The sequence below is a fragment of the Carassius auratus genome, chromosome 31 (genome assembly GCF_003368295.1).
Source record: "Carassius auratus strain Wakin chromosome 31, ASM336829v1, whole genome shotgun sequence".
Taxonomy (NCBI): Eukaryota; Metazoa; Chordata; class Actinopteri; order Cypriniformes; family Cyprinidae; genus Carassius; species Carassius auratus.
The window spans coordinates 5,962,586-5,986,693 of NC_039273.1; the positions used below are offsets into that span (position 1 = coordinate 5,962,586).

General features: G+C 35.8%; 1 protein-coding gene across 2 annotated transcripts in view; it reads right to left on the reverse strand.

Annotated features, from left to right (window-relative positions):
* The window catches only part of LOC113050327 (contactin-4), a 135,970-nt gene that overhangs the window by 42,637 nt on the left and 69,225 nt on the right, over window positions 1–24,108 (reverse strand). For both annotated transcript variants that reach the window (XM_026213182.1, XM_026213180.1), the window contains exons 6-10: window positions 15,552–15,755; window positions 14,054–14,156; window positions 13,778–13,962; window positions 7,186–7,325; window positions 1,025–1,154 (exon numbers count right to left, since the gene is read on the reverse strand). In XM_026213182.1, the coding sequence (XP_026068967.1) occupies window positions 1,025–1,154; window positions 7,186–7,325; window positions 13,778–13,962; window positions 14,054–14,156; window positions 15,552–15,755 (762 nt within the window). The remainder of the gene's footprint in view (window positions 1–1,024; window positions 1,155–7,185; window positions 7,326–13,777; window positions 13,963–14,053; window positions 14,157–15,551; window positions 15,756–24,108) is intronic.

Sequence of the window (24,108 nt, forward strand, 5' to 3'; positions counted from 1 at the left end):
TAACTTTAAAAACAGCCTGATCTGATCACTAGTGATGTTACTGTGCATGTAGTATAGGCTGAAAACGTCAGAGCTGTGGCATAGCGTGTGGCATTATTTTCTGTCCTATATCCTATTATGGCAATAAATAAAAGGCACAAAAAAACATATAAATATTTAACAACAATAATATTTAACAACCGAAGACCATCATGCATCAGGCCAATTTTTCCATTCATATTTGATCATAATTACAGGTACGCAGACGCGAGGATTAAGGACTATTCAGAGCACATCCTCTCTAATCACTGTACTTCAAAGGAAGACATGTGTACGCGGGTACGAACGATGTAGAACCAGAGATGGCAGAGCAGAGGCTCAGCGTATGTGGCACACTTTAATTATCACACGCTCCTTTTCCCTGCTAAGAAAAACAAAGGGAAAATGTCATGTTCTTTCCTCTTCCTTTTCCACGTTCCCCACTCAAATGAGTTTTTATTATGATAATTTCTCCGGTCTTTACAATCTTCACACTCCGTCTTTTAAAAGGCACTTCAATTATTTTATCTGCGTAAGGGACTGTTAAATATTCTCCTGTTAGTTCAATTTCTTGGCCACTTTGGCGGCTGAATTTTTAAACAAAGAAAAACGTGGGTGAATAGAATGTGGATGTGGATGGCAAGAAAACAGCTCTGCGGTGTAATGATACTGGCAACGACAATCGCAATCCCAATTTAATATGTAGAAACCTTTTGCATAAGTCACTTGTAGTTTGACTTCTTGAACAAATGCAAACACTGCAGGGCAACATAAAACTTTTTGACAGAAAATCACCTCCGAATGAGAACGAAATGCCTGCTTGTACACGCCATGAATGATATTACACATCTATTTACATTATACAAATCATAAGTGGCCATTAGTAGGAGCATATAGTTGAGTTAAAGAGTGCAAGCTATATTAATACAGTCATTATTTTGTGCTTAGTCAATTTACAAACCACACTAATATTTCAGTCAAATGCAATAAACCAGGTTTCACTTACCGATAACTCTGAGTTCAGCATTGGAGTACACTTCTCCATACTTGTTCCCAGCCACACACTGGTACATTCCAATATCGGAGAGCGCCAGGCGAGTGATGGACAGGGCGCCATTAATGACCTGCACCCTCTCCTGTGGAAAACAGGATATGTCCGTTAAGAGTCTTTTACTGAGATTGCTAATCTGCATAAAAGCACAACGTGTCTGGGAAGGTAAATTATGCCTGGAGGTTGATGGAAACGGTCATAAATCTGGGTGTTCATTACTAATGCGAGACACTGCGTAGGGAGGATGCTCAAAAATGATGGCAATAAATCTGTATGTTTATGAAATGGAAATAAAGCCCTGGTTTGTTTACTTCTTAACCAGTGCTCAAGCCTCTGTATTCCACGGACAAGCTGTTGGGAGGCTGGATGATGTCTGCCATTATAAACAAGCTGGGCTAATATTTTAAATCTGACAGCTTTATACTAGTTCTAATATGTGATGGAATATATTCTGCATGTCTTCTGATGTTAACCAAAGTTACTTGATGAATATAGTGTATAAAACAATAGGATAAATAGGAAAGACATCTTAAAACACCAGGACACTGTAATACAATCTGTATATATACTGTGTTAATAAATAAATATATAAACCTTCAGTCTTAGTCACCTTGAGAGTATTTAGTTTCCTACTCATGTTTCCTTGCAACAGACATAAACAACATTTTAAAGGCTCAAAAAAGACAGGTTCATATTAAAAAGTGGCATGAAAAGTGGCAGAACAGTCTCTGCTGTGACTTAGTGTATTCTGTCCTTTCATATTTCATGTTTTGGCCTTTATGCTTCGTATGTAACAGTTCATCCAAAAAAAAAGAGGGGGGAGGGGGGGGGGGTTAAAAACAATGCAGCACGAATGTGAATATGGTATTTCTTTCATATAATATCAAGTAACTTGCATGTTGTCTGCTTTTTATCTGCCAAAAAATAAATAAAAAATAACTCAAAATGGAGCTAAAGAGACCACTGTTGATCATTGCACCCCCCCCCCCCAAAAAAAAAACACAGTAGTGGTGTTCTTAAATGAATCAAACAAACTGTTTGAGTAAAAGATTACATGACTAAAGAAAGTCATGTGGTTTGTTCATGAATGATTCTGTCATGATTCTGCCCTCGTGTCCTTGATTTTTCCTAGTCTTGAGGCAGGATCATGACAGACCCATGTTTTGTGTACAAGCGCATGGCCTTGTCTTTGGGCCATGTGCTTGTGTTGTCTCGTTCCCTTGCCCCGCCCCCCTTGTTAACCTAGTCGTGTCTTGATTGTCCTATCTGTAACACCTGTCGTGTCTTGATTAGTACCCCTATTTAGATCTCCTAGTGTGCTCTGTCTTGCGTCGGTTCATTGTGTTACTTATGTGCTTCTCAGATGTGTTCCACACTGGTGACTGTGATTGTATCCTGTATACCGTGAGTGTTTGTTTATAGTTAGTGTTTAGTGTCTTTATCTGGTCAGCCCTGTCTTGTTTGGTTATTTAGTCCTTACCCTAGCTCTTGTTTTCCCCCTCGTGGGTTTTTGTTTTCCCTTTTTGTATTTAATAAACCCTTTTGTGTTGAATCCTGTCTGCACTCGAGTTCCTCCCTTGCAAACCCTGACAGATTCAGTTTTCTGAACGAATCACTGAGCGAAAGATTCCAGATTCATAAAGGCATTCATATCTTTAGCTCCTGAATTAATCAGTTTGTGAACAAATCAGTTTAACAGATCATTGAATGTCTAGTACACATAAATGTTAATTATGAGTGAAATATGCAATTAGGTTTTAATTTTAAATTCAGAAGTTCAACAACATATAAAACCAATATTTGTAAAATGTGTTCATACTGTATACAAATGTTTTACCAAATTTGTAAATGTTTTATTTTATTTTATTATTTCATTATTAATTTATAACTTTTCTATTTATTTCTATGATTTGATTTGATTTGGTCCATTTAGACTACATATAAAACCCATACTATTTCGGTCATTAATTCATGGGAGTGGCATGGGAATGAATTTTTTAAGTATTAATTTATTAATATCCTTTAATGTCAATAAAAGGTTTACTGTAGTCACGACATATAAAACAGCAGTTGGTCCTCGGGATAATCTGTGCTTGAATGAGATATGTGTTGATGGTTTAGTTTGAAATGTAGAGAAGGAGGACAAATGCATAATATGGGACAAATAAGCCTGCACAGAAAGTGGCGGGACCTGAGGGAGGGGACCATCTGCACGGCTGCACTGAAATGCTGTGATTGGCAATGTCACTGCTCGAAATCCATCGGGTCAGGACATAAACCGCAATGCATGACTACAGTTGCGGCAAATCTCATCCTGATATGAAGTGCGTGTTCACGGCTGCATGGACATTTTCATTTCCTAACTCTTGATTTAAATCTACACCTTTGAAAAGACGATAATGTCTCCCTTCGTTCAAAACACTGTTCATGTTAGGCCTCATTACCAGTTTGTAGCTGTTATGAACACTCTGTTTTATATTATGTGGGACATTTTAAATCAAACTACTACAAATATAAGCTATGTTCTGTGGAAGTAGTATGATCTGGTATCAAAAAAGCACAATGATACGGGTGAACAAGATCATTGACACGTTTATTACTACACTGTAAAAAATAAGTGTAATTTTAACTGTAAAATTTTGTAAAAACGCTACGGAAAAAAACTGATAATAGGTTTACAGTAAGTTCCCGTACTATATACAGGGAAAAACTGTAAAAGATCTAACAAAGCATTTAATGTAAATTTACAGTAAAATTCTGTTAATTATACAGCTTTTAGAAGTAAAAAAAGAACAAATCAATGTATAATTTACAGTCTAAAACTGTAAACTGATATTCCCAGAATTCCCTGCGTGACACTCCACGTTTGAAAGTATTTTGTTTAAATAATCATGTTTTTAAATATATCTTGTTATCAGTTATGTACATTTGAGCTTTATGTTACATCTTCTGTTGCTTAATGAAAGTTTTTTGCATTATTTAAGTATCACGTGTGTTACCATGATGGTGTTTTGTGTTTCCATAAATGTGCACCTTCTATATGTTAATATATACTTCTGCTTGTGGTGAAGCTACTTGTGATGAGCTTTGATACTTCATGTGGCTTTCTCTTATACAGTACCATCTTTATTATTATGGTGGTTGTCAGTATTTTCAAGGTACAAAACAGATTTAATTTTGTGTGTTGTTGAATTTACTGGTTTATATTCACATTTTCTTGTTTGTAAATTACAGCTTTATATTGTAAAATTAACAGTTTTTGACGTAAATGTGTTTACAGTTTTCTGTATTTTTACAAAATTATTCTGGCAACCACAGCTGCCAAAAAGTTTTTGTAAAAACAACAAGAATTTTTTTACAGTGTAGATTAGCCAAGACACGGTATGCGCCTCATATCATATTTCCTTCTCTCAGCAACTGGAGCGTCATAATGATTTACAAAGAAGAGGTTTTCAGCTGGTCACCTTAGCAATGCTGCATTCTGATAAGGCAGAAAGAACATGAAAGGTCCCCATTGATTAAGCCCAGTGAAAATATAACAAATGGTCTAAGTCAACAACTCATGCTTTTGTTACATCAATGACCTTTATTATTAAATTGATTAAACCTCAGATGTTTACGGTGACATTTAGAGATTGTAATAATTCTGCACTGATTAATTCATTTAACCGGGATACATTGAAAATCAACATTTCGGAATCAAAATGTAAGCTAGGGCTATGATTCAATCAAGAGATTGTTGTGCCCTTGAGACATTAGTCTGTCATAGTACAAACAAGAGACGTGCTTCTAGAAAGGCGCAAGGTTTTTTAAATCATTTTTACAACCATAAATGCAAAATAAAGAGATGTTATTGAATTTCAAATTCAAGTGTACCTTTTGGCAATTACCTTGGCACACGAACACACCAGTAAAACATTGATCATTATGCAAATTCGGTATTTCAAACACAAATTCACTCAACAAACGTAGAGCCCATAACCAGGAAAATCTGCATTAGCAATTATTTCCTGAGGTCCAATGCATGTCAATGAGCTTTTTCTGATTGTGGCGTATTCTGTTGGAACCGTTCTCGAATAAAGTGCAAAACAATCAAATGGACAGACTGCTAATTATGCAGGGCTGATAGATATTCTAATCCGGTGGTGTGAAAGATGAAAAAGAATGAGTGACAGATGAAGGAAGACAAGTGGCCATGTCTCTGAACACATAAACAGTCTCTAAATTGATCAATATCTTTTGTCTTGTTAGCACCCACATTGCATATCAAGGCTGATTTACATGTAGTTTACTGATTTGTTTATTCACCACTCCATAGTTGCTCTGAAGAGCTACTAGTCTCTAAAAATAACTGCATGTGCTCGGAGTTTGGAATTCTGGGTAAAATGCTCTCAGTGGAGAGAGGTTGTATACTACATAGAATGTCGAGACATATAACTGTTTATCACCACTTTATCTATAGTTTAAATGGATTTCAAAGAAAGACAAAACAATAAGAGCTTGTTTAGGACACAGTAAAGGTTTATAAGCCTTCTGCTAATGGCCTTCAAGGAAACAGGCTCAAATTCTGCTGTTTTAGATTGGAGATTTCATGGGAGATTGCATCTTGCATCCAAAGCTAATATTAAAAGACTTTATTAAATCAAGCCTTAATGTTCATGAAATGTATTTGACTTTATTTACAGTCTTTTAAAATGTCCTTCATATTTTGAGCTTGTGTTGTTTGGTTATGTTTGTGGGTTGTAAACCAGTAATTATGTTTGAGCAATGATGAGCATTAATGATGATTAGAACAGCTATAATTAGCATGCTCCTCTCTTCTGCTTATTTAAAGTCGACATGAAATCAAAACCGTCCTGTTTACTTACTTAATGCACCTTACTGGTCTTCTTGTACATAATTCATCACAGCATGTTATTCCATAGAAAAAAATGGCTGCCTTTCATAAAAATGTCATGACTTGCTCTAAATCAAATGACTTTTCTCTTCATTGACCTCACAAAGGCTGCTGAAGTTTTGTGCTGTCAGTGTTTCAGGAGAGGTGTAGCCTCCAAAACTCAAATGTAAAGCCCTGAAGTGCCCATTTTTCATAATCCAATAAATTCCTGATGGATAAAAATCAAGCCCCTACATTTTCTACCACATTAAACATCCCGGAAAGTCACACAAAGGAAGTAAATGGGCTGCAAAAGTTGTTTCAAATCACCTTCAAGCATCTTTAGAATAACTTTGACCAACTCCCAAAAAAGGAAGCGGTATGAAATGAAAATGTGTTGGTTCAATCTTTAAAATATGTTGTTAGAGAGTATTGCTAGTGCTTTCTGCTAGCTATTGCCATCTTGAGTTTATTGCAGTTTTGGAGAGCTATTCCCTCTCATTGCCAGAACAAATGGTGGATATTTGGAGGTTTTTATGTTCTCAATTTGGTCCATTCCTATTGTTTCGATAATTCTGTACTGGCCAATATAGAAGGTACGTGGAATGACATATCAGGTACTCCGGGGGATTCACTCTGATTTAGAAAGTTATAGTGAAGCCATTTAGGAATACACTCTAAAGCATTGGTCTCAGAAGGTTAATAAACATGACTGGTAGATCTACTGTGATGACTGCTACCAAATCAGTGAAATAACTTAAAAACAAGACAACAAATACGTTTCTAAACTTTGCTTGTATTGCACAGTTGATATAATAGTTCCTGTACTAAACCTATATTTTTCAAATACAATATTTAGGGGTAGTTCACTCAAAAATGGAAATTAACATGCATGCACTCATGCAATTCCAAACCTGTATGATTTTCTTTCTTCAGAAGAACAAAAAATAACAAATTTAGTTTATTTATTATTATTATTATTATTATTATTATTATTTCATACAATGAAGGCCAGTGGGGTCCAAAATAACCTGTGGACAACAATCTTTTTAAAATGCCTTCTTTTGTGTTCCACAGCAGTCATGAGGGTTATCAGAATACAGAAATACAGAATTGTATTTTTGTGTGTGTGTGTGAACTACAATTTTAGAATGAGATTTCTATTATGTCATTGTAGGTATCTTTAGTATACTGTTGCAAAAGTCTGGTGACCTTCCTCAAACCTCAGAGGTGAACTGACCTCAGTGGGCTCCAGGTTCTCTCCATTTTTCATCCACCTGTATGAGGGTTTGGGTTTCCCTGTGGCCTTGCATTCCCACACCAGAGAGTCATCAATGGCCTTCTGCACATCCTGGGGCTTTTCAATTAGCTGGGGGGAGGCTGAAACAACCAACAGCAGAGGTAATGACTAGGTACATGGAATTACTTTAACCTTGATTATTACCTGTTATGTGTCCTTCAAAGTGGACCTGTACATTATTAGAGCCATGAACTGTGGGAAATGGTGTGATGTAATCACAATAATGGCACATAAGGAAACAACAGCAGTCAGATCCAACAGATTCACATGTCCACTTAAGTGGTTATAGAAAGGAAATAACATCTAACATATTAGTACTGTCTAAAAGCTAGTACTTTAAATTACCTCAACCAATACCATTAGGGTAAATTATGCCTTAATTATAAATAAACTGTAGTGATTTTTATCTTTTAAATGCAAGTAACTCAAACCTAGTAATTAATTGATGTAGAGCACATTTAGAGAATCATTTATGAGCATTTTCCCTAGAAGGACACTAAAGCCGCGTTTCCACCGCAGGAACTTTACCCAGGAACTAGGGACTTGGTCCGGTACTTGGTGTGTTTCCACCGCAGGAACCAGGAACTAAATAAAGTTCCGGGTAAAAAAATGCCCCTCAGAAAGTCCCTGCTGGCGAGGTGGTACTTTTTCAAAGTTCCGGAACTTTCGGGGGCGGGACTTTGGCGCTAAACATGCTGATTGGTTGAGTTCACGCAGCATTGGTTGAGTTCAACCACCATTTATTCGAATCAACATTTTCAAAATATTACTCTTATTGTGTCATGAAATGTAATTTTAAAAGTATTTCAGGCGATAATGTAGTTGTTTAAAACTCAAATCTGTGGTTTATTTATAAAGACAGTGCCTATTTAAAAATGTGTTTCGCCGATCTCGTAGACGGTGAGCTCCACTCGATCAGCGGGAGCTCAGTCCTCATGTATCCGCAGAGAGCAGCCTCATCTCGGACAGATCTTCTGATATGTGCCGCTGGCTCTGATGTGTCTTCAGTGGTTAAACATAAAATATAATTCAGCTGCGGGGTAAATCTAACAGGTTTTCTTTGGTCTGTATTCAATTTATCTATATGTTAAAATAAAAACAAAAAAGGCAAGTCTATATAATATTTCGTTTCATTGCAATGGCTGTACATAACATTACACATATCCCTGAACTAAGTACATTTCTGCAGCTGTTATTATGTTTAAATGAAAACGAAAGGAGGCAGTGGTATTTTATATCCTATTTAGTTTTATTGTAAATATACTGAGGGGAAAATAACAGTAGCCAAAGCGATCTGAGTTCACGCAGCATTGGTTGAGTTCAACCACCATTTATTTGGATCATTTTCAAATATTACTCTTATTGTGTCATGAAATGTAATTTTAAAAGTATTTCAGGCGAGAATGTAGTTGTTTAAAACTCAAATCTATGGTTTATTTATAAAGACAGCGCCTATTTAAAAATGTATTTCGCCGATCTCGTAGACGGTGAGCTCCACTCGATCAGCGGAAGCTCAGTCCTCATGTATCCGCAGAGAGCAGCCTCATCTCGGACAGATCTTCTGATATGTGCCGCTGGCTCTGATGTCTCTTTAGTGGTTAAACATAACATAATTCAGCTGCGGGGTAAATCTAACAGGTTTTCTTTGGTCTGCATTCAATTTATCTATATGTTAAAATGAAAATAAAATATTATAATATAATATTATAAATATAATATTTCGTTTCATTGTAATGGCTGCATATACACATATCCCTGAACTAAGTACATTTCCGCAGCTGTTATTATGCTTAAATGAAAACCAAAGGAGGCAGTGGTATTTTATATCCTATTTCGTTTTATTTTAAATATACAGAGAGGAAAATTACAGGATTCGCGTAGTTGCAGACATCACACTCCCCAGTCGAATGCACGAAGTCAGAACTAACTACCGATGATGCACGTCCAAAATCAGCGTACCTTTTTTCTTTTTTTTTTTTAAATCAGCGGTACTTTGTATTGAGAAACGCGCAGACCTACGTCACCAGTCTATTTGCCTAATCTACCCGGTACTTTACACCGTGGTGGAAACGCAGAAAGCAACAGGTCTGGGGGGAAAAAAGTTCCTGGGAAAAAAAGTTCCTGGTACAAATGTTCCGGGTAATTTCGGTGGAAACACGGCATTTAAGACAGATGAAATGGGTAGAATACATACATACAAACAATAAAATATATAAACACAAGTTTGTTAAGTGTAAAGGTTAGTTGATGACCGTTTTCCATTGTAATTGGAAATGGGAAGAAGTAATCAGTTCGAATCATGAGTGATTCGGATGTCAGATCATGAATCATTTGTTCACAAAAGCAGTCTAAATGAATCATTCATGAGTTGGGCTGATGTGGTTCTCATGTTAGTCAGCAGGATGATTATCATTGAAAAGCTTATAATTTAGTCTCTTTATTGCTATTAAGACCAATGCATGACTCCAGAAGATTTGGAATACATCTTAAACAGCCTCCACTGATTCTTAAACATTTGGTCTTACAAAATGTTTTGCATCCTTTTTGAAACTTGAAATGCCTCAATCTTTCAGGCATTAATTACATTGAAAAGAGTGACAACAATTCCTCAAAAGAAAGTCAAACAGGTATGATACAACGACACAATAGCAAATGATAACAGTTTTCATATTTACGGTGAACTGTATGTTTTATTATATTCCTGTTGCTGCAAACCAGTCACATTTAAGTCGCAAACTGTATTGAAGACCTAAGCGCTGCTCATATCCCTTCGTCACTGCCACTCATTCTATCTCACACTCACTGGGAGAGTATTGACTTTTAAACCCCACTGTTTAAATGAGAGTAAGCAGTCAGGGCCTGACTTAGCCTTGCCCACAGGGCACACAAACACTCTCAACATTTCACACCCACAAGTCAAACTTGAGAGGAATGAGAGGTAGAGAGGTCAAAATGAGCTCTCAGCATCCTTAATAGCAACTGAAAGCTTATTCAGTGGCATACTGTGATTACGATAGATGTTTTCTGTCTCATAATGTACCCTACAGAAGAACCTCTGTTTTTCTGTGTAGGGAAACTCTTTTTGTGAGACTTAAGTGACCTTAAATGCAGTCCTACCTACCAAATACCACATTCAAACCATTTATTTTCTCTTTAAAGAGTTAATATCATGAAAAAACTAATTTTCCTTACATTATCTAGTCCGCTCATTCTCCTTTCAGTATATGGCCAGGATATTCTTCAGAAATCCACCTTTTGTCTGGTTAATTTTAAGGATTAGATATGGTGTTAAAAAATTGTCAAGTAAAACTAATTGACTGTTTTGATGCATAAAAAACCTTGACTAACATGACCCCTTTAATAATTCATACTGATACTTAAGGCACTCATACAGACAAAAACATCTTTAAGACAACCCTCTTTATGTGTGTACCTGTTAGAGGTACACAATCTTTATAGCAAAGCAAGGAATAGGACTAATGAAGGCAACAGAAACATTTGAGGGCAATTGGTAATCAAGCCAACGCACGCAAAAAGAATGAAAGGCTTTGAGTGTCTCCTCCTGCTTTGCTGCTGCCAGTGAAAGTGATAAACATGAGATACACTTATTGATCGCCTCATTCCCCCGCTCTGCTGACGAATGTCTCGTAGGCCTAATTCCATGGGACTTCAAAATAAGATTACAGATTTTTATCACCTGGCTGGCAAAGGGAAAAACATTGGGAAGAGAATAAGATACAGAAACAGAAATAGAGGGGGAAGGAAGCGAGAGATCTGAGTGGTAAGTCAAGAGGTCTGTCCGTAGGCTAATCCTGCCATTGAAAAATCCCAAAGCCGTGAAAAGGATAAACGTCAACCTGTCGCTGCTTTTTTATATGCCTGCTGTGGTTTTAATGCGTGTTGTAAATTATTATGAATAGCTTAAAGCATAGAATGAGGGATAACTGGCAGATGAATGCGGCCAAAGTGAATTCATTTTTAGGCAAGTCAGTTCACTCGTGGCTATTTTAGCTGATATCTGATGTAGTAAAAAGTTGAATGGGGAAAGACTACAGTCTCCAAAACTTTCAATTACATATTTCAAACCATCAAAAAAATCTATTTCTTTGGCTCAAAATACAATGAAACATGAATTTTCAAAGCTCATTTGTACAAATTTTACACTTTTAGTTTTTTTTCGATGAAAATATCGATTACATTTAATAGTCAATATTTTGCCATGTCATATTCAATAATTTTAGTCAAATTACTCAAATGACATTTTGTTGACAAAAACTGGAAAAATAAAACAAACTATTTACCATTAAAATTTTTGAGTTCAGCAGTATTTTTTCATGTGTTTGAAAGGAGCCTCTTATGCCCACAAAGTCTGCATTCATTTGATCAATACAGTTAAAATATTGATTTTGTGAAATATTATTACAATTTAAAAAAAGTAACATATATGTTATTAATTAATCCTTTCTTTCAATGTTAAAATTGTTGTGCTGTTTACATTTTTATGTTTTCTTTTTTCAGGATTATTTAATGAATTTCAAGTTCAAACGAACAGCATTTGTTTTATTATTCTTTTGCAAAAATCTAAAAGTCTTTACTGTAACATTTTATAATTGTTTTTGTGTCCTTGCTGAATAAAAGTTAACATTTCTCACTGACCCCAAACTTTTTCAAATGTATCAATATTTACAAAAGTGTCCATGTTCTTCTCCATCATCATCAAAAAAAAAAAAAAAAACAATAATAAAAAATACTGTATTGCAATATTACATTTTCATCAACACTTAATTAAAATCATTTAATTGTCACATTAAAATAATTTAAAATTACACTTTTATTAAATTTTGTCTTCGTTATCATTGACAAAATCAAAACTCTCTTCATAAACCATTTTCAGCAATACTTTTGTTGATGACATCAGTGCTGGTTTAGTGTGAGCTATTTCTATGCAAAAACCTGTCTCTTATTCAATAACTGCAGGTAATCCTGTTGAACCAGATGCTAAATTTCTATTTCCTTCTCCTTATACTGCAGTTGACTTATAGACAGGAGGAGAGGTGTGACGTGGCTGGCAATGATTGAAGAACGGCAGAAGCGAAGCGAAAACCTAGGCAAATTATCATAAATATCAAGTCTCTCCAAAACAGAACTGGGCATGGGAGCTGAGGAGTGAAAGCACATAACCATGCCTACGACAAATCGCCTCCTTGGCTGGATTACATTAGCTTTTACAATATGCACCAGCTATTTATCTAATTAATACATTTATAAATCACCGCTTCATTGCACATCTGGAAAGCCCATTAGGAGAACTTCCCTTTTCCTGGAACCTGTCGCCCACATATTCCACATTGTTTGGAAAATAAACAATGAGACTACAGGGATAATAAAACATTCAGCGAGTTCCTTGCAGACTATTCTTGTAAATGGGCCACTGGGTATGTGGGTATAGCATTAGAGCCAGTGCAAGATCCCATAAGGGGAGGATAAATCCCACTCCTCTCTAGCCTACAGGTACTTACTTAATAGGTAGCTGTCTTGTATGAACAATGCCATTGAGCCAACACAGCGGTGAAGGGAAAAGGTTATGAACTCTTCACTTTAAAGTCCATATTTAATATGCTTCTCTTCATAAGCCTCTGAGTCACAATACACTAGCTAGAAACCAAGGCCTAGCAATTGATGGCCCATTTTAAGAAATGGTATTTGGATACCAAATTATTGACTATTAGAATGATTTCTGAAGGCTCGTGTGACTCTAAAGACTGGAGTAAAGGCTGCTGACAATTCAGCTTCGGTATCACAGGAATAACATTTTATTTAAAAAAAAATATTGAAATAGAAAGCAGTTATTGAAAACTCTAATAATATAAAAAATATAACTGTTTTTGTTGACCAAATAAATGCAGCCTTAGTGAGTACAAGAGACTTCATTCAAAAACATTAAAAACCAAACTTTTGAACAGTAAACAAATACCTATGAAACCTATTCCTTACAACATAATAACTTCTCCAAGCCATTTGATTTCAAGTATCATTCATGACCATAACCCAAACAAGCAAGCTCCACACAGCCTTTAATTCTGAACACTGGGTTCAGTTGGTTCCCGAGTCTACAAATATACTTCAAAATCAATGACTATTTTTTGATAAAAACAAAAAAAAAAATCACTGATCCAGATGCTGCTCTACTGAGTGTTTTCCTGGCATATGTGCCCCTCATCTAAGCATAGTAAGTTTAACAGCTTTGATCTGGAGTCAAATTGGATCCCAATCACGGTGCCATCTGGTAAAATTGAACACACAAAGGCTCAAGGTCATCCTCTTATCTTTTTAATCTGGATAAAAATATTAAAGACATTACGACCTGGAAGCTTTAATCATTTTGATGCACTGTTAAAGCACAATATCTGGCTTTAAGTTGATTTTCTGCTGGTCAGGGTTGAAGACTGGAAAGGCATCATGTCCTTCACTTCAATGGACGAGACATGTGGCTTTCGCTGTTCAAATATTCATGCATCTCTAGACAACTTACCAAAGAAAGACAGCTTTCCCTGCACAGAGTTTCTTCCTTTCGAGTTCTCTGCCATACATTCATACGTGCCCGCATCTTCTTGCTGGAAGTAAGGGATTTCCATCACGCCACTGGTTTTTCTTACATCCACTTTACGGGCGAATGGGACTCCGTCCACCCGATGCCAGCTTATGGAAGGTACTGGACTAAGTCACGGGGGAAAAAACACAAACGTAAAAAGATATTCAAAGACTGATTACATCCTCTTTCTATTGAGGACATCTTTGTAATACTTACTTCCCCAGTGCAAAACACTCCAGACGCACAGTTGAACCTTTGGCCACTTGAACGATCTCTGGAAACTGCACTTCAATCTTTGGCTCATATTCTCCCATAACACCTATAAAAAAGAAACATTTAATCGCCTGTCACAAGCAAAATTGCAATTATTTCCAACAAAAGGTATCAGTTATGCCAGCTGAAATTGCAATTTCACAAGCAGCCAATCTTTTATTTTCCCTTTCATTATTATTGCATGAATTATTTTGTAGCTTCTGAAAGGCTTTTGGGATAGCAGGGAGCCCTGATATCTCCCTCTGTGTTTCTGTGAGGTGTGCTATCGGACTTGCAACTAAGCTGTCTGAGGGACTCAGAGATGCTTATCTGTAATGTCTAGCTCTGGCTGTTTATGTCAGCGCTGCCAAATGGGAAAGGTTGAGGGGAGGCAATCATCCCCTTCTTTAGCATCTCAGGTAGAGAGACTATTACAATGGGGTTTGAAATTGTGCCTGGAGATCACACAGTGAAAGTAGCCATTGAGTGGCTCATGTTGGTCATAAACCACTGATACAAATATCAAGTTAGTAGACAACATGTTTTTCACCATTATTCGGACATATTCTGTGTCAAATGAACTTTTCAGAAAATGTTTCCCAAAAACATTTCTTAGTAATGTTGAAAACAGTTGTTCTGCTTAATATATTTTTGGAAAGCATGATGCATATTTTAAAATATATATTTAATAAATAAAAAGTTCAAAAGAAAAGCATTGACTTGTAAAAGTCAGTTCAGAACAATGCAAAAGTCTTTATCTGTCACTTTTGATTAATTAAATGTTTAATTTCTTCATAAAAAGTATTAATTTCTTTATTTAAAATTTTGCTGACAAGGACTTTCTGTTGCTGCATCTGCGTCTAATTAAACTTCTGGTAAAAAGGGCATAAATATAATTAAGGGCAGTTTTGACTACTCAAAAACTTGAAAAATGAAACTTTTACCAATAAATTTATCAAATACCCTGGGGAATTATTCAAATAAATAAAATACTATTAGGATTATTAATTCATAAAAGACAATAACTTAAAGCTGTTATAATTTAACAACTAGAATGGTTGTATATTACACACACACACACACACACACACACACACATATATATATATATATATATATATATATATATATATATATATATATGTGTGTGTGTGTGTGTGTGTGTGTGTGTGTGTGTGTGTGTGTGTGTGATCAAACTGTAAATCCAGAGAGGAGCAACATTTAGATCAGCCAAAGACAATGACCTTTCAGTTCAAGGGTTTTAATAATGCCAGCCTACAGGCACCAAAACATGCTGCAACAGCTTCTTAAAACTTGCAAAGAAACAGCTTATTAACCTTTGAATAAAACGTGCATTCTACATATATTTTTATCTTTTTTTATCTCTTTTAAATACATAATTCTATAATGCAGTTGGGATTGAACATATGGTATATATTGAGACATCAACAAGCATTCTCACCGTCGTTGCGCAGTATCAGAGGAGTAGGCGGGCCTTGGACGCGTGTCTTGGTGACAGTATTGGTCACGACACAGGTGTAGTTGCCCACATCAGATGGCTCAACTTTAGCGATGTATAGATTCCCTGTCTCCTGGGACACGAATCGACGAAAATCTTGCTTCACAAATGACGGGTACTCATTAAAAATCCAGGAGAACGTCAAAGCTATTAGAGGTAAAAGCAAAGAAGGAAAAAAGATCGTCAATGTCACACTTGAGTAGAAAGAGGTCATTCTCCTGCCCGGAAACCACATTTGCATAAACATAACTAGAGTACACGGTGACATTTCCTCTCTCAGCAGAGCCTAAATGGCATGTGTGGGCTCTGCTCATGAATCTTACACCTCCCTAGAGTTACTAAATTAGCATTGGGGCTACATGCTAAGGTGAAAATTAATCAGCCTGAGGGGGGTTGTGTGGCTTAGGGGGTGAAAATTAATGACAGAAAGGATAACCAGTGCCCTGTGATTAGTTGGCCACTAGTCAAGTGGGAAAGTGGTCGTATGTAACCAATGTTCAAAAATCCAAAGTGCTATTCATTGACATTGGTCAGTTGATGGATAATCAGGTGACAAGACATGAGCTAACCACACAGCATTTCATTTCAAAGAAATCTTAATGTAAATGTGTGAAGGACAACAGATGAATGGAAAAGTAAAAAAAAAAAAAAAAAAATCAACTACCTTAATTGGGCGAATCTCACAAAAATGTCCTTGTTCCACCAAAATAATAGGAAGCCTATTTTTAGGACTACTGACATTATTTTCATGACAATGCAATTCATAGTAGCCCACCATAATGTGAACAATACATTTACTGTAATTCACATCACTATAATGTGACAAAAAATTCTAAAGTGTAAAATACCCTTAAATTTAAAGTATAAAATATAGTTACATGTTATAATGTACTTATTTTTCATGAAAGTAGAATATTTTATTTTATTTGGATTCACTTTTATTCTAGCTCATGCTGGAAATAGTTATGCAGCCATTTTTTTATATTTCCAGTTATTTTGTTTCAACACACCATTTCACACTATATCAGACAAATCAACAGACAAATAAATAACAGTCTCCACTCTGAAAGGAGTGCTGTTGACCAGACTTTGAAAACTTAGCGTTCTTGCTGTACATTTCTCTCCAAGAAATGTCAGCATACACTTAATGTCACATCTGTTTTCTTTTTGCTAATTCAGTTACCCACAATGCCTGTCATTCTCCAAGTTTCACCATCAACTCTGTACTACGGGAAACGCGAGGTGAACCAGGAATTTCTTTATTGTCCAGGTGTGAATCGAAATGATAAAGGAAAATTTCCTTTCAGAGGAAACGCTTTCTGATAATAATTCAACTGCTGACTTCTTACTTGAAGCACATGGTTGTGAATGTAGAAAGGCTCTAAACGAAAATGTTTGCTAATTGCTGCTCAAAACAGAAATAAAGAAATCAGCTGTCAATCTAATAAGCATCTAACCACATCTGTGGAGGAACAATGCACTGAAGCATTAATAAACCGATGTGCATTTCCTGTCACCAGCCTCCTCCATGTTTCTGTGGCGCTTCCTACATCTTATTCAACTAAACCACTCGAAGTTTAGACATGTTGGCATGTGAGCTTTCCATTTGTGCCGTCAGTGATAAATGCATTTGCAGAATGTTGTAATGTTCTACTCGGCCAAGGCTTTTGGCTCCCCAGCAGTGCATTTAATCGACAGGCACATAGCATCTCCCCGGCTTAGCCCAATCAAACCCACTCACTCGTTAGCTAATTACACAAAACAGTCTTGTAGGATTCCTGCCTGAGCCCTGGTCATTTATCACAGTTTGATCTGATCTATAGCTGTGGGCTTCGGCTATCTTGTGCACAGAAGGGGCTTGAGCAGCTTGGTTTTCCCACCCATGAACTCGGAGTGCTAAGCTAACACCATTCCTTTAAAATACAGCTGTAATTTAAGGAAGTATTTCTATTTAAGGAAACCAAGACTTTCAGGAATATACTATGGTTAAGCTTAGGCACTTAAACTCTAAGTTTAATGAAACATTTAAGTGTTAATTAACAGGAAGATTAACAGTAAGGCTAACAAGATGTAAACAAACTGCTAAACCCTTATGAAAATTACCCATGGTTTTAGTAAAAGTGTAGTAACCATTTTTTTTTTTTTGGTGTACTGATAAACAATTGTATACTCTGTTGAAAAATAAAACAGAATATGCTAGTAAGGTATGTTATGTAGCATGACTGCAGGTTTGAGCTGGTTTAAGATGGTCATATGCTGGTCCTGAGCAGTTAAAACCAGCTTATGACCAGTTAAGGACCAGCTCAAACCAGCAGTCATGCTTCAAGCCATAACTAACCAGCATATGCTGTTTTTTTCAACAGGGTAACCACAATTTTACTAAAAATACCATGGTTAGTGTAGCAAAACCATGGTAAATTTGTAGTTACCATGGTTTAACTATAGTAACCATGTTTTTTTTATTATTATTTGTAGTAAAACCGTGGCTGATTAGCTCTAGGTCCATATCCTGCATCCACTAAAATCCTGCATCCATGCATTCATAGCGGGGTGGCAGTGGCTCAGTGGTGCATGTAGGTTGTCTACAAACCGGAAGGTTGGTGGTTCAATCCCCGACTCCACCTGACCAAGTGTCGAGGTGTCCTTGAGCAAGACACCTAACCCCAGCTGCTCCTGACGAGCTGGATGGCGCCTTGAATGGCAGACACCGCAGTCGGTGTGTGAATGTGTGTGTGAATGGGTGAATGTGAGGCAAATTGTAAAGCGCTTTGGATTGCCATGTGGTCTGTTGAAAGCGCTATATAAATGCAGTACACCCATTTACCATTCAATCAATCATTCCCCAAAATGCTGAATTTATTTTATTAATTTCGAAGGTAAAAACTTCAAATTCTAATCCACTACTGATGCATGCATTGACGCTGCTTTTAAAAACAAAACATAGCTTTGTGTAAGCAAAGAAAGGTCACATACAGTTGCTCAAAGGCTGTTGTTGCAACCCTAACACAACACAAAGGATTTCTTCACTCAATTATACACACCCTAAGATTTATGTTTTTTTCATATGAGTTGATTTACTTGGGTATTAAGGTCCAAAAAAAAATACATAATGCAACAAAATGAGAAAATCCAAGCAGACAAGTTTAAAATTTTTTCCACTGAGATGAAACCTTTCCTGAAAAAGCACTTGGTTCTCAGCTGGGCTCTCCATAGAATCTTCCATACAGTATGTTAAATGTTCAAGGTTCACTCTGAAATTTGATGTGTAAGAAGCCAAGACTCTTCACTTTGAAGGGTCCCTAGAGGGGACTGTCAGATGCTGACAAAACTCAGTTTGCATTATACCAAGAATGCTGGGGTTGCAGAAAGTCAGCAGAGAAGTCAACATAAAACGAAAAGGGAAAAATAGACCATGTAAGATTTGTGCAAATTGTACGGACATGTGGAGAGTTTTAAGGAAGATGAGGGAATCTTTTTTTTCTTTTTAAGGGCAGGTCTGTTGTACAAAACTGGATATTTTCCATGGTGGGGTTAACATCTACTGCAGGAATACATTTTAAAGGTGACGTTTGTGTGAAAAAAAAAAAAAAAAAAAAAAAAAAAATATATATATATATATATATATATATATATATATATATATATATATATATATATAAAATGCTGTCTGAATATTGCTTTGACGCTATAGCTCTACTGTGAGTTTGGGTCAACATTACCTGACTGGCTGAATAATTTTCTAATTCTGTCTTAACTTTAAGGTACACCACCCATTAAACATCTGGCACCAGTAAGATAATTTAATTTTTTTTAATTAATACTTAAATTGTATTCCTTTAATCAAATTTGGAATTAATTTTAATATAAACAATTTCTAATGTTACAAGAATTTCTATGTAAAATAAATGCTGCTCATTATGCAGCAGAATTGTTTTCAACCCTGACAAATAATAAATGTTTCTTGAGCAGCAAATCAGCATATTAAAATATTTAAAAAAAGCTTACTGATCCCCATACATTTCATTTTCTGCCAGGCAAAAAAGAATAAGTCAGATCCTCTAAATAAAGAAAATAATAATAATAATAATAATAATAATAATAATAATAATAATAATAATAATAATAATAATAATAATAATAATAATAATAATAATAATAATAATGGCACACCTCTCCTCAAACACACACAAATATAATATTTTCGGTTAGCAGTTTGTTCAGATTTGAGTAAACACTACTAAATATAAATCAGTATAAACAATCACTGTAAGCAGTAATCACCATATTCATGAAAAAAAAAATATTTTGTACTTTTTCTTGCCATTAACTTGACATGATGAAGGTGATTGTGTGATCTTGCTCAAAGACAAATGTTCTAATGTGCTTACACAAGCACTACTGATGAGTGACAGTAACTGGAACTACTATTAGAAAATAGGTGTTTCAGACTTTAGGCTAGGTCACAGTGCCCGTCTGAATACTATAAACAGTCTATCTGATAACAATCCCTGTCCTTCTAATCTACACTAGCTGTGGAAGCCCGAAGGAAAACAGTGGTGTGGGAAGTATTTTAAAAAAAAATCTCACTATAATATTTCATTTTAGCAGAAAGAAACCATTATTACACTGGTGAAGAAACAGAGAGAAGAAAAGACATATCTGCAGACGAAATAAACCATCTATCAGCACAAACACCAATCGCAGTTCCAATCAAGGAGACCCATTCATTATTTTTACACTCCGTCATGCCGCAAGCAGGAAATAAAGCTTTATGAAAAGATACACATATCTGCCTCTTGATCGCATATTACTGATGCGAGTTCTCTTGATGAATTTTAATAGCATCACAGCTGCCTGATCATCGGCTGTTAATAACACATGTGAGACTAGTTGTGACAACAGTATGCATATTTAATCATTGTGCCTGGGATTACACAGGCTTACTGCTTGGCAAATATATATAAAAAGTTAATTGATTAATTAATAATTAAGTAAATAAATAAATCATAAAAACAACATAAAAAAAAGAGGTTAGTTCCAGTTTGTAAATGAGGACTTTTTTAAAGGGATAGTTCACTCGAAAATGAATATTCTGTGATTTATTCACCCTCAAGTTGTTGCAAACCTGTAGGAGAATCTTTTTCTTCTGTTGAACACAACAGGAGATATTTTGAACTCAGTGGGTACCATCAGCTGTTTGGTTTTCATTTTTGGGTGAACTATCCCTTTAATTGCACCATTAATTGCAATATTGTTCACAAAAATATAAGACAATGGATCACCAGCTTGTTTGAATAAAATTATTATTACCAACAGGATTACAAATAAGTTTAAGTAAAAATCCCAAAACAATTTTTTTTTATGTTTTTGAAAGAATTCTCATATGTTCACCAAGGCTGCGTCATTTGATAAAAAATACAGTAAAAGAGTAATATTGGAAAATATTAATATAATTGAATATATATATCTATGATGGCAAAGCAGAATCAAAGGGGTGATTCTTTTGTATACACACGGTATGTAACATATTTTAAAGAAAGTCTTAAGACATTCCATCTTCAAAATATTTTGTAAAAATGCTAGTTCCTTGCTGGTAGAATGATCTTCCCAACCCTATCCAAAATGCTGAATCCCTTAAATATATTCAAGAAAATGCTGAAAACTCATCTCTTCTGTCAGCACTTAACTGCATCCCGCTGAGAAAAAAAATCTTCTTCTGTGCTTTAACTATTCCTAAATCCCTCCTTGATCTAGCTTGTACTATTCTAAATGACGCCTGAAACTTTGCATTACTAGAGCTTCCCATTTTTATTGCCTCTTTGTGATGAATATCTTGCTGTATTCCTCATTTGTAAGTCTCTTTGGAAAATAGCATCTGCTTAAATCAATAAACGTAAATGTAAATGAAAGATTGCATTGTAATAATGACACCAAAAAGTTGTGACCTAGTCTAATCATTTTTAAATGACCCTCCAATCTCCATTTAGTTTCTCTCTAAGGAGGACATAACTACTACACGAGACTGTCAGCGAGTGCAGCGTTTACTGTCTGGCCTTGTGTTGACAGTCGTAGTAAGAACCGAGAAAATGAGAACCTGAAAGAGCAGGAGAAATCAGAAAACAGCAGCAGTCTAAGAAGCACTTCGCTTAAGGCCTCCAGAATATCGCATCTTCTTTTCTCGTAACAGGACCAGACAGAGTGCACATGTTCTGTGCTCTCACTGCCCACATGACTCTGGGGCAGATGCCATCATGCCCATTGTTAGCGCGAGTGCAGAAAAGAAGTGATTTCAGCGTTCGCTACACCTGAAAGGGCCGAACTCCATTAGCAAATGGAGGTCAGCCGCATTAGATTCCCACACTAAACATAGTTATTGAGTAATACGGAAAATAGGGCTGAATGATGCGGACAGCATCTGAATGCAGAGAGGCTCTGAGGCTGAGGTGGAGGTAGCAGCCGCTCAACTGCGTGTGCGTGACTGATCCGACCTGACTGCGGCAGCACAGAAGGCTCGATTTGGGTCTACGCTGTAATTCCGGTGAACTCCTGAAGTTAGTCGCACACACAAACATTTACTCATACCCAAAATGCCGAATCCAGCGATGAGGAATATGCATCTCATAAGAAAGCTGCCAGCTCTGATCACATGCAACTTCTAGAATTCTCTTGTATTCTGTGGTTTATGCACGTGCAAGGACATTGGATGGTAAAACAAGTAATGGAGGACTAAAGACAAAGAGATGACACCTTGTTGAGCCTTTGTGGTGAATCTAAAATTGCTAGAAGAAAAGCATCTATACAGAACACCCTGGCTACCAAATAGCAACCTGCTAATTCTTATTATTAATAAGCTGTTGCACTATTCAATATACCACAGGTCCAATGCAATAGATGTAAACTTCTTAAATATGATTTTGTTTGATGACTGCTTTAAGAAATTTCATTTACAGACATAATGCAAGCCAGGCGGCGCTAAGCACAGCTCCCAAGTTCCAGTCTCCTAAGCCTCAGCCTTGGAGCCTAGCACATAATCAGTTGTTTTGTTGTTGGGAATGAGTGGCAGTGTATTCCTGCAGGGCTGAATTTTTTCCCCACAGGACTGTGTACGGTCGAGGAAGAGTGTGTATGGGGGGGCGGCTGTTTGTTGGCAGGAAGCCTTGGGGACATCATAATGTGTGACTTGTGTCCAGCGGAGAGGGACACACTGTTTACTGACACCTAGACAACAGGGAGGGGGGCTTTGAAGGTGTTGAAATGTTTCTACCCTTTCCGATACATCATGCAAGCGTTTATGTGCTGTCATTCATACAAATGAATGCAATACTAAACATATTGTTTCAGATACTAATATAACCAGGATAATTTGTATATATAAAATATTGTCATCTCAACTTTTCACCCAAATTGTTTTACAAATGTTTAAAAATTTTAACGGTGGGAAAACATTAAATAAAGGCCTTTTCAATAACATAACATTTTACCCTAAAATGCTGGGGAACAATGACAGGTTATTTGTCAATTTTGATTTGTATAACTGAAACAAATATGGTTACTGAGCCATTTGTTCCTCATATACCATAGGCTGATTTTGAACACTTCGAATTGCTCTGTATCAGACTTCAATTAATATATTCACAGCATGTCCAGATGTTAAGAAGAGGGGTTATGATGAAATACCCTCTGAATGATGACTTAATAAGCCCCCATAATGCATGGTGCCAGATTGCTCCTCATTTATTCACTGATCATACAGATATAGAATCTTATGCGTTCAGACTCCTTGAGTGTAATCACCAATCAAAAGAGCTTCATGGCATTTTAAAAATGTTCATAAAAGAGTGTATTTTGTCACTGCAACTTACATTTGCTACAAAACAACAACAACAACAACAACAAACAGACAGGGCAAAAGTCACAAGAAGTCACTACAAAATACTTATATATACAAAATACAAAAATGACTTTTTTAGTAAAATTTTTGTATATATATATATATATATATATATATATATATATATATATATATATATATATATATATATATATATATATATATATATTATTGAACATAAGAAGAAAAGTAAAATATTATTTTAAAAATATTATAAATTGTTTAAATGTTATTATAATGAATATTTCTTATTAGTTCTTGTTTTGCCAGTGTTCTATCAGTATAATGTATCTGCATGCATTTGACTTCAAACAATTAAAAGGGTTTTTGAAGGTTTTATGAAGGTCAATTTAAGTAAATTAATGGGAAAATTCTTTAAATGTGTTAAATATGTGGAGGGAGCACACAATGAGTTGTATTAGGAACATTTCAAAGGTTGAAAATCTCACTTACTTTTGAATTCAAATTCAAGACTTTTTAAGACCTGTAGTAACTCTAAATTAGGAATTTAGAGTCTGTAATAATAGCTAAATTGCATATTTTCTTGATACAAGTGAAGAGGAAATGCAATGATGGTGTTTAAAATCATATTTAACTGGTCTTCAAGTC